The sequence below is a fragment of the Pleurodeles waltl genome, chromosome 10 (genome assembly GCF_031143425.1).
Source record: "Pleurodeles waltl isolate 20211129_DDA chromosome 10, aPleWal1.hap1.20221129, whole genome shotgun sequence".
In the NCBI taxonomy this organism is placed as follows: Eukaryota; Metazoa; Chordata; class Amphibia; order Caudata; family Salamandridae; genus Pleurodeles; species Pleurodeles waltl.
In genome coordinates, this window is record NC_090449.1 from 58,420,720 (window position 1) to 58,433,057 (window position 12,338).

The 12,338-nt window shown below is 44.8% G+C and overlaps 1 protein-coding gene across 2 annotated transcripts in view; it reads right to left on the minus strand.

The window, feature by feature from the left end:
• The window catches only part of CDK16 (cyclin dependent kinase 16), a 202,091-nt gene that overhangs the window by 23,850 nt on the left and 165,903 nt on the right, over nucleotides 1–12,338 (minus strand). For both annotated transcript variants that reach the window (XM_069209660.1, XM_069209662.1), the window contains exon 16: nucleotides 11,494–11,571. In XM_069209660.1, coding sequence (XP_069065761.1) covers nucleotides 11,494–11,571 — 78 coding nt within the window. The remainder of the gene's footprint in view (nucleotides 1–11,493; nucleotides 11,572–12,338) is intronic.

A 12,338-nucleotide genomic window follows, 5' to 3' on the forward strand; every position in this document is an offset into this window, starting at 1 on the left:
TGACTATGACCCGAATGTGTGACTACCACTCATCCTTGCATACTACTTTTGGGTCTTCCCCTCCCTCTGGAGTGCCTTCAGGCCCTAAGGAGGTGGCGAGTGGTCTGACGGGGTCTCCCCCGGCAGCATCAGCCTCTATGCCTATTCAGCCTCTTGACTTCGACTCCAAAGTCGGATCTGCGCTGATGCACGGCCTCTTGCAGCCAGCATCATCTGCGCCTGATCCTGTGATACTGACGCCATCCATGGCACCTGTGGCTCACTCAATGCCCCTATTGTAATTTCTCTGAAGTCAGACTATGCCACTTACGAGGAGGCTCCTTCCTCTCGATTATGACCGACGCCGGGAGCGGCACCATTAGACTTGGATGTTGTTACAGGGCTTGGCCCTCTTGATCCTCCTTCAGAGGGTTCTTACACATCCTTGGCCTCCTTTTTCAGGCCCCATTCCATTTTCTCAATCAGATTGGGTGCTTGACTTAGATAATGTGAGTGGCCTTGATTCCTCGCCGGCATCCAGCCTCCTCTCGTCCCCTGGTTTGGCGACTGAGGCAAGTTCAGCTTTCGCAGGCATACTGAGACAGGTGGCTGATGTGTTACACTTACAGCTTCCTCTTAAGCAATTATCAACGTTTCAGTTACTAGATTTACACCCTGATCAGTCTTCTACTGAACAGATCCTTCTGTATTGAGGCTCTTAATGACATCCTTTTGGGTGTTTGGAACCAGCCTGTTTCTGGTCCCCCTGTGGAGCGTGCTATCTCCTACAGATACCAGCCTGCACAGGAAGATCCGTTATGCCTTTGCTGCCACCCGGCCACTCACAGTTTTGTGGTACATACTGCTTTGGCTGCACATGATGTGACGCAGATCCCTCATGCCCCGCTGCAGCGGAAAGCCAGACAGCTGGACACAGCTGGCAGGAGGATGTTCACCTCCTCTAGTGCTGCCTTACATTCCACTAATACCGCCTGTGTGCTGGTGCGTTTCTCCCAAGTTTTATGGGATTCAGTTGAGCGATTGTTACCAACTCTATCTGAGGGAGCTCGCACTGCCCTTCTGCTTTTGCTAAGGGATGGTCAACAATTGGCCAAACTCACAGTTCGCTTTGGTATGGATACCACCAATTCCGGCTAATGGCTGTATCGGTTGCAATATGACACAGGGCTTGTCTAAGACCTTCTAATTTTTCTGCTCCAGTAAGAGATTCTTTGCTTGACATGCCATTTGATGGCAAATCTCTTTTTGGCGTACACGCAGATTCCGCTTTGCACCGCTTTAGAGATTCTCAAAGTGGGGACTAATGTTCCATCCTCCTCTGAGCCCAATCACCTACACAGTTGCATGCTGTTTTGGGTTTCCAAGGTCCTGGCAGGTGTGTTTCTATGCGTGCACACCTTTTGCTATTATGTTGTTTCTTACAATTGAAGTAGCCCTCTGGATTTCCATTTAGCTCCGGGTCTATTCCTACTTTTTGCAGAAGCATTGTTCTTACAAATTAACTACCTTATTTGGTGGACTTTTCCACTTGCAATGGCGGTGCTGCACACCGTTTAAGTTCTGCGGTTATATAGCTGGAGCTCTACTTCTGAGACATGGTCATGAGGCCCTTCTCATCATTTGATCTTCCAAAGCTGTGGATCGATTCCATATGTCTTGGTCTTTTCTTACCACATATGGTGGTTCTCTTTTTGTTGTGCTTTCAGACCAAGTCTGCCTCTCCTTAATTTTACCTTTAGGCAGGTCGCCTACAATCTGTTTCTGTGGAGACTGAGTTTAACCGTGGCTCTTTCAAGTATTCTGGGGTAAGCTATTAATAGGGAACTTAAATAAGGGGGATTGGTCAGGAAACCGCAACAAGGCAGACAAAGCAGAAAGGTAACCCTTCAGAGTGTCCAGAACAGAGTCCTGCTGGGCAATGATAAGACTAAAGAGAACATCAGAAAACAAAGCTGAAAGAGGGTCATTAGACTTTTCTGTACAATATAATACAAATTTCTTCCATCGGCAGGTGCATACAGTATTGGTAGAGGGTCACCTGGCTTCAGAAGGAAGGTTGAGAGCCGTCAACTGTTGCCGCTCAATGTCCATGCAAGAATGAGGAGAGCTGACAGATTTGGGTGGAGGACCCTTCCCTGCAACAGAAAATCCCCCTGGAGAGGCCCCCTGGAGAGGCAGCCTGGTTTGAGGCTCAATGCTCAAGTGCAGAAGCTCAGGATACCAGACGTTTTGTGCTCAGTCAGAGGCCACAAGGATTTCTTGGTCCCTGTCATTCTTTATCTTCTTGAGAAGTCTGGGCAGAAGTGGTATGGACGGAAAGGCGTACAGGAGGCCAGAGTTCCACTTGAGACGAAAAGCGTCTGAGCAATTACCGCCTCGGAAACTCCAACATACAAAACTGGCATTGCATGTTCTCTTCGGAGGCAAACAGATCTAACCAAGGCTCTCCCCACTGCTGAAAGAGACCTTGGGCCACCTCTGGATGGAGAGGCCACACACAATCCGCTGGACATCTTTGGCTGAGTTTGTCCACACAGGCATTCAGTGAACCTGCCAGGTGATGAACCACCAGGGATGTGCATGTTGTTCCAGCCATGTCCAGAGACTCAGAACCTCTTGAAAAAGTGTCCACAACACCCTCCCTGCCCGTTTGTTGCAGCACCACATGGCAGTGGTGTTGTCTGTGAACACCTGCACCAGCCTTCCTTCGATGGCAGGTACAAATGCTTTTAATAACAGCCGGATCGCTCGGCGCTCCAGCAAGTTGATGTGGAGTCCAAAGTTCAATGGAGACCAGAGTCCTCTGATCCCCACCTTTCCTAGATGGCTGCCCCATCCCAGGAGTCTGTCACAACTGTGAAATCCGGCTGGGGAAGGGAGAAGAGTCTGCCTTTGAATCAATCGCGGTTCATTAGCCACCACTGCAGGTCCTTTGCAGTTCCCTATAAGATCGGGCCATGTTCGAGCGATTCCTCTGACGCTGCGGCACCACTGGAACTTTAGGTCCCACTGCAGAGCCTGCATATGCCATCTGGCATGATTTACCAACAAGATGCAGGAGGCCATGAGGTCCAGCAGCCTCAGAGTCATTCTCACTGAAAGCCAGGATAGATGCTCAAACATTGGTATCATAGCCTGAATATCCTGGACTTGCTGTTCGGGAGGATAAGCCTGAAACTACACTGTGTCTAAAACAGCTCCGATTAAAGGGAGCATCTGAGAGAGAGTCTGGTGTGACTTCAGCACATTTATAGTGAACCTCAGCAAATGCAGGAGGTCTGCCCTAGTCGGGTGGTGGGAGACAACAGCGTTGGGTGAGCCCGCCTTCAACAGCCAATCGTCAAGATAGACAAAGACTGACACCCCTAATCTTGGTAGCTGTGCTGAGAACACCACCATCAGCCTTGGTGAACAGCCGAGCGGCGCTGATAAGGCCAAAGAGGAGAACAGTGAATTGGAAGTTCTCCTGGCCGACTGTAAACCGCAGTCCAAGAGAGCTGTGACTTCCTATCTGAGTAAAGAGAGATGATTCTCTGTCAGTCGATCACATTTTGGAGTGATAGGGGCAGAAGAGGGAGTAGACCCTCTGAAGGATCTTTAAGATTCATGTGTCCGATGTTATGGAAATCCAGTGATGATGGCAGATTCTGACACCAACTGGATGCCCATGATCTTGTAGGGCAAGAGTAGGAGGGCTTGGAGCTGCAGCTGCTGGGGGGTTGGTGGTTGTAGCACACCTCCGGCTACCTGACCCTCAGAGCCGGTATCCATAGCACCTGGGAATAGGTTTGGCGTGGTGGAACACCACTTCCGTATCCATGAAATGCAGACTGGGGATGTGGGGCAACTGAGAGGCCCAAGGACTTGGCTGTAGCCCGCAATTCCTTAAAGCATTCCGTAGTGAATCTGTCTTTTCTCCCAAGGGACGTGTCATCGAAGGGCATGTCCATGAGGTTAGCCTAGAAATCCCCTGAAAAGACAGATGTTCTCAGCATGGTGTGATGGCGAAGCGCTACCATGGATGAAACTGCTCTGCCCAGCGACTCAGTAGTGTCTAAACCACACCCGAATGGGGAACTTGGCTGCATCTTGGCAGTCCTTGACTGCTTGGGCCCGAGTGGCCCAGTCCTCCTCCAGGACCTGTGGCTGCACCTGCACAACTGTGTCCCACAACGTGCGGGAATAGCAACCCAATAATCATGTGGAGTTCAGTGACCGCAATGCAAGTATGGTGGAAGAAAACATATTTCCTAAGCCATCCAGCAGCCTCTTGGATTCCATGTCAGGGGGAGCTCGAGGTGCGGTTTTGGGTGAGGAAAGATGGGACCCAGGGGCCGGGGCGGTGACGGCGGGCAATTGTCATATTAACTGTTCAACAGGACATCAGTCAGCGCTTCATTAAAAGAGAGCAGAGGTTCCGATGCGGAACCTCTGGCCTGAAGCACTTCATCAACATGTTCACCCTGGCTGCCACCAAGGGTAGTTTGAGGTCTAGCACCTCAGCCATCCCTCTTCACCACCATAGCATACGTTGCTCCCTCCTCCATAGCCATGGTAGTGGGTGAAAACTGGCCAGTATCTGGAAAGTTATCCAGTCCACTGTCATATCCCAACTCACATCAGTTCATGGATTCCTGGCCTTCCACCTGGTATTCTAACAGGTCCAGTGACCCTGTCCATTTACACCCTCCCCCCCCCCAAAACCTAGCCCCTCAGAATAAGGCTCAGGCGAAGACCCTGGAATTTGCGTTGGTTGACTCAGTTCCGGCTCTGTGTCGGATTCGGGGTTCCAAACTGGGCTGGTGCAGTGTGTGGGGAAGGAGGTGGTGGCATGACCAGCACCAGTACAGATCTATGATTAGATCCACAGGAGCCCATGGGAATCGAGACAGAACCCACCAGAGCAGAACCAGATAGGGCCCCTTTAACCCTGCAGGGCCCAAAGGTGCTCTGGAGGGGTTGGCCTGCTCAAATATGTGGGGCATGGCCCCCTAAAACTCTTTGAGCGGGGGTTGCCCAGGGTCTGGAAAAGCAGGGAGGCGCAAAGTCGAACCTAGCAATGTCTCCGCAGAATGGTACCTCAATCGCTGATGTTCTGTTGTCGTGTTGGCCGATGGACGAGGAGAAGTCGAAGCATGCTTTGACTTCTTGTGCTTCTTATGCCTCTTTCCTGAATGTCCCAATGACTGGGAGTGGGAAGAAGAGGACTTGCGGCTCCTGGAGCAGCCCCGTTACCTTACTCTCTATCGGGACTAAGACACGGTATCGCCTGCCGGGCTGCTAGTAGCTTCAGGGAACACTCCCTCAGTGCCATGGGCCAGTAGTCAGAGTAACGACTTGGAGTCGTAGTCACACTCAAGACATCATAAACAAAGCAAATGGGGGTCTGTAACCAACAGAGCACTGTGACAGGCACGACACAGTTTAAACCCTGTCTTCCTTGAAAACATCCTTGACACACCAGGAGGTAAACCTTGATAAAGAATTTGACAAAACTTTTAAAAAAGACTGTCAAAAAAACAAGAGGGGTAGCTCTTATCCGGATCAGCGCTAACTGGCACAGAAAGAAAACTACTGATGTCAGCGTGCTGAAGTAACACCTATATAGTTGACCGCGACATCACTTCCAACATGGACGATGCCAACTTGCGTAGCCAACTGATGCTACATACCGGCAAGCAGGACTATTGTTCCCGCAAAAATCTTCCATATTCAGTCTGGAGCCTAGGAAATTCAACGGTAAGGAATCTGCCGCAAGATGACTATCAGATATTCTCCACACACAACTACACATACTAGTCATCTGAGTGAGAGGTCTGAAAGGAGATGCTAGTCCGTGCACACACCTTACAATGCTAACCCGTCATGGGAGAGAGAGGTCTGATAGGAGAGGCAAGTCCATGTACACACCCTATACGCATACCCGTCATCTGAGAGAGAGGTCTGACAGATGAGGCTAGTGCATGTACACTCCCCAATATGTACACCTGTCATCTGAGAGAGAGAAGTTAGTGGAGAGGCAGTCTCTCCCCATACACCCTACTACGCAAACCCATCTGAGAGAGAGAGAGAGAGAGGGGTCTAGAAGGACAGGACAGTCCATGTATACACCTTACTGCGCACTCCTGTTATCTGAGAAAGTAGTGTGGATAAAGAGGGCGGTTAATGCAGACACCATCTTACGCATACCTTTCATGTGAGAGAGAGGTCTGAGGGAAGACGTCAGTGTCTCCTCACACCCTACTACGCACACCCATCTCACTGGAGAGGCCATTCCCTCCAGTACTAGTGCAGTGTCATCCGAGAGAGGTTTATGTGGAGAGGCCAGTCTTTCCCCACACCCTACTACACACATTTGTCATGCAGCAGATCGGTTTCAGTGGAGAAGATACTCTGTCTCACATACTATTTCCCTACAATTTTGTTGCGATTCCACAAGGCTCTTGTGAGAGCAGCTCAAAAGCTTCAGTGAGTGAAGCCTGCTGCATGGATTCATGCAATTTTGCGAGAGGCTTGCGAGATCTGGGGGGCGATTACTGAGCCTTCCACGAGGTGTTTTACAAACATGCAACCTTCTTGCAAGACACGCATGGAAAATTACTGGATGTGCCACTAGGTGTTTTACGATCCTGCAAGAGTCTCATCCGATCGTATTGGGGGAAGTAAAAAAACAAAACAAAAAAAAGGGCCAATGCTCAACCAGTAGATACCCTTCTTAGTGCATGGTTTAAGAAATGCTGTGATGTGGCTCGGTGTAGAATCAGGGATAGCTCAGATTGTTCTTGGTGATTTGGAGGATAAAGAAGCCTGTTGGAGTTGTGCTTTGCAGAAGTGACTGAATTTGGAACTGAGACAGAATGGTGTCTCCAGCTGTATAAAAGAAACTGCCATAAGTTCGGGTAATTAGAAATACGCTTTAAAAACTTTGTTGAGAAGTGTCAGTAAGTGCACTACTGTTGGTAAACTGATTCTATAAAAGGTTTAGTGAGTCAAATGTTGTGTGTAAAGATGCACGTTTATAAATATAGGTTTTGAGAAGTAGACTTTAGAATGTGGAGCGATATTGCCATGTATAGGATATAGTGTTAAAAATGAAATGTTCAATCTGTATTTAGTTGTAAGTAAGAGAGGCAGTGTTTCTGAAATTATAAAGCAAAGTATCTGCAATTTGCTAATACAAGGGCTCGGGCTTTTATGAACCTTACTGTGCACATAATTACCCCTCTGAGATGTTTGAGTGGTGATGTTGCTTTTTCTAAAGTAAAACACTGAGCTCACTGTTAGGAAAGCTGCGTCTAAAGGAATTTGTTTGTTTATATACTGGTATGGAACCAAATTTGATGGCACGTTATCACTTAATTGTGAAAAATCGCACTGGATGAGGATGTTGAATTCTTCAAAAGAAAGGAATATGAATATAGTGTGGTACAGTACATACAACTGTGAATGTGGGTCGAAAAATGTAAAAAATACTTAAGAGCGTATAGCGATGGATCACTTATACATTATTGATCAGTACGCAATTTTAAATTTTTTGCTTTTCTTGTCTTTTCTTAAGGTGGAAAATGAAAAACAGAAGTTTTGAAAAACAAAAAGTATCATAATACCATAAATAGGTCTTAGTGGAATGACCAGTCCCTATTATTTACTATGTAGAGTAGTTAATCTGCGGCGAGGTTTTTCTGAAGAGTCCATTCTTGCCTCACTCCCTACTATATACTGCTGCCATACGGTGGACATATGGGACTGGAGTGGTCACTTTTTCCTAAAATCTCAGGAGAAGGAAGTAAATGTTATAAGTGCTGTAATGAGCGTAAAGCAACAAAGACTGCTCCCTCGCAGTGGACATGGAGAAATGTGTGCATGGTTCTTGTAAGAGTCAATTATGCTATGGACAAGAGCATCATAGCTTTCACCGGCATCTCACGAGAGTCATCACAGAATAAACACCATATATAATGAAAGTATAAGCCAGCTCTCAAAAAGAGCTTTTTCAAGTAACATTTCAAACAATTGTATTTTTTGTGTTTAAAATGGGTAACTTTTTTTAAAGATTTTTTTTTTTAAAAGAGACAGAACAAAAGCAAGAAACCTGGAGTTAAAGAAAAAGGGAGAAAAATGCAGAAATAAATGTTTTTAAAAAAAACTACTGAATAGGGAGGCATTTATGATCCTGGGCAAGCCCGTCCCATGCTCCCCTGGTTACCTCTGAAAAAAATAATAATAATCTCCTTGCATAAACAGCAAAAAAGGCTGTGTTCAGATATGCTGGGTTGTTATCTGCTTGTGTGGTGGGCACCCGGGCAGGCACAATGTCACCAGGTTGCAAAGATGTGGACGCCCCTGAGGAGTGATCAAGTTCTGCAGCAAGGCTATAGGACACGTCATGAACGATCTCATAACTATAACATTATTTTAACCCTTGTTTTTTTCTGAGAATTTTTAAATATTTTTTTCCATTGAAAACTCATTTTTGTTTTACCTAACTACAAAGTTACTTTAACCTTTGTTTTTTTCAGAGAAATGAATGATGCTGATGAACAGGAGGAAAAGTGGTATCAAGTTAACTCCAGAAGAGGACTCTATATGGACACAATATATCTTGGGGGTGGATAGTTAGTATGGCAAGATTTTACTTTAAAGTTTAAAAATGCAATTTTTAGAAAACAGGGTATATGGATTATAGATATACTTTACAGACAAAATTGAGGTTATCTCAATGGATTTTAGGTTCTTCTTATAGTGCATCTAATCTGAAGGTTAAGATGTAAACACTTCACCACCTGCGCTGATGGTTTTGGTATTTTTGTGTATAATTTGAGTTCTTTACAGGAGATTTCTGACTCCCATATATTAAATCACATTGCCAACATCAACTTGGGAAGAATATAAAAGTATATTGGTCTATATCCACCTGTAACAGCCTCCCCATGTGGACCCTTAAGAAGGAATGAATGTTGGGGTCAAAATGGTGGGTCCTGGGTGAGCCATATCGAAGTAGAAGTTAGCTGTCTAGATAGATATATATATATATATTTTTTTTTTTTTCTTTTTTTTTTTTTTTTTTAAGAGGGTGGAGGTATTTGGGCATGTCTCTTTAAATTGACACACTGTACATGCAACTCTATGGCCCAGTAGAAGGTTCTGGCCGAAACACGGAGGCCATTTTTCTTGCACTGCTGCACTCTTGGAATTTGAAATGAAAAAAAAATCTTTTTCACCTACTGGAGTTGTGCCGCTTCAGTATGGAGTTCGAATTGGGGTGAGACGCTGGCTTCGATACATGTAGCTGGAATATTATCTATATATAATATATAAATACACATATATATATATATATATATATATACACACACACACACACACACACCCACCCCCCCGCGTAGTCATGGATACTTACCCTCACGATATTCTTGTCCACAAAATTCTTACCACAATATTTTGGTCATACTATATTTTATTATTTTATTTCTGATATTTTGGCCAGTCACCATTTTCAGCACAACAACATCCCAACACCCTGAATTGCCATCACTTTACTGCGACTTTGGACAACTCAAGAGGGAAGGGCAGAAAACATGTAAAAGTAAGGTCAAGTAGGAAATGCAAGCGTAGGACTTGGGATGCCTGAAGAAGTAGTTGTGGCTGCAGAGGAGTTAAGACCATTTCCAAGCACCAGCTGTTGGCATGCAGGAGGTTAGATAAGATAAAGAAGTACCTGCCCCTCATTACATGACTAAAGGTCTGTGTCCACCAAATGGATGGTCGGAAGGCCTGTAGAAGGAGACAGTGTTTATTGCTTTGAAGACTGCATTGCATCATGGAAAAGCATACAAGGCCAGGAGCTGCAATGCACCAGCATCTGCCCCATGTAGTAGAAAGTCTGAGACAATAAAAACAGGCTAAGGGAAACTAGATGAAAGGAAAGAAGTTGATCCTAAGAAGAGGTGGCGTACACCTGACCTGAGCACAAAGGAGCAGCTTTACGATGGATAACTATAATAAATAATAAAGACAATTGTTATCAATGTAAAACAATATTTTTGCTCTTAACTATTTATAGATTCTCACAAAGCAAGCAATCCGGTCATCTAGTAGCTCTGCAAAATTCCCTTTCCAAAATGGTTCTGAATGTAAATGTAGAGCATGCAAGTGTCTGTAAGGAGAATTCATTAGCACGCCCCAGCCAGAGTTTTGAGTGTTACTGTTTCAGTGTCTGAAAAGGAAAAAGGGGATTAGTGTGAATGTAGAATTACTCAAACTGCTAAACTATGGTTAGATGCAGCTGATTTTTTTTTACAGCATGAATCAGTAGTAGATTCAGGTAAGCTTCCTCAGTTTGTATTGCTACAAGTGGCAAAATTTCCTTTTATTTCTCTTATAAATTCGAGATGTCACACAAGGGCTATCCTATTGTCAAATGTGTGGGATTGTGGGTTTCTAAAATGGACAATTCTATGGTCTGGTTGACTTGAACTTGGTACGTATGTGCAAAACAATCGAGCACAATTCACAAACTACAGTTTGTAGTACATTTTGTACTACTACTGCAGTGCAACGCAGCGTAATACAAAGTGCTATTCACAAATTGCACTTTTGTAATAACTTACACTTTTGTAGTAAGTACCAACCTCCATTATTTTCTATGGGCAGGTGTTGCAGTACCAGTGGTTGGCCCTGTGTAAAGCTAGACTTACTACAAAAGTGTAAGTTACAGCAAAAAAGTGTATTTTGTGAATATCAAAAAGTAGTAGGCTTACTCAAATGCGCAAACGTGCTCAAAATTCTAAGTTAACTTTGTGAATCAGGCACAATAATGTCCTTTAGGAACACTAAGTTCTTTTATATTTAAAGTTTGTACTTCGTTGAACATTTGCGGAGGTCTTAAAAAAAATAAAAAAATAAAAATCACTGCTACGGATGTCCTAGTGAGACATTTTTCAGCAACAGGATTTATCAGGGTCCAACATGTTGAACTTGCAAGCATTTTTTAAGCAGAAGTTGGCCTTAAGTTTTGGATGGCAGCCTCATTGTCCTTTGAGCATAAGGGAACGTGAGCCTTACTCAGTGTGAAAACAGAATTCTTACTTTTGAATTTGGGACAGCTCTTTAGATGGGAATTTTGATAAATGAATAGGAACCTTTCCTAGGAGACCCTGAATAACTGTTTAGGGAATGTTCACTGCCAAAGTTCTATTGCCCTGTTTTAGAGGCCTTTTGGGCTTGGTTTGCTAAAGAATATGGTCATCAGACATGTCCAACTCTTTTTATAGTAAATTCTAAAGTCAGATGCAAACTTTAAAGACATAAAGCTTGGTCTTCTGTCCACAGCATTGCACTTCAAATGCATAACCATTTTACCGAAGTACTAGGAAGATCTTTAACTTCAAGGCCTGGGTCAAGGAAAGGTACACAGCAACATTCCAGTCAGAAGGTGCAGGGGGACCGAGCTGCACACTGAGTGAGGTGATCATGCCATCAGAGTTAGCATACCTGTTTCGTGCAAGGCGGCAGACTTCAGTCCCATTTCCTTCTGTAACTGGATCTCTTTTAGTGCAAATATAGACGTTGCTGAAAGAGAAAGAAAACAGTGTGTCCTCTAAAACCTGGAAATCAGCTAAACTAGATCTCCCGCACTTCTATAAAGGGTGTGGGACACAAGGTCACAGAGCTACTGCGCGATTCTACAAATCCTGCCAAAGTCATTTCTCACAAAGCATGACATCAGCCCTTCAAATGTCCCACCCCAATGATAAATAATAACACCTTTTTGTATAAATACACACAGGCCTCTACGCTGATCTCTATATACACCCTGTGGGTGCTCCTTGTAGAAGACTAAAAATAGCCATGCTTAGATGCCATGCTTACCAATGTCTCGGGCGCCCCCGAAGTGCCAGAGGCAAACAATGTTATTAGTAAAACACCACTTAAAGTAAGGAAAGTTAAATCGGAGTGCATATATGTTAGTGATCAGAACACCAGCTTACAGAGTAAAGCACATCACAAACACGACGTAACTACTGTAACATGACTAAGGCATGCAAGGTTAGTCCGGTTATCTACGTACACAAGAAAAAACATCAAAAGAATGCACACATTAAATTGGTTGAATGATATTAAGTTTTGTCGCAACCAGCTGCACACAAACGCAAAATGAATACAAAAAATGTAAAAGGTAAAGAAAGCAGTGATGTACTGAGGGAGGCTCCACTAACGTGCATGAACCGCTATTTGCAAGCACACCTGGTTAGAGGTGTAATGAGTGGGACACCAATGAAGTGCAGGATGTGAGTGATGTGAATAAAGAAGGGGGCTGCCTTTAAGGCCGGGGCAAG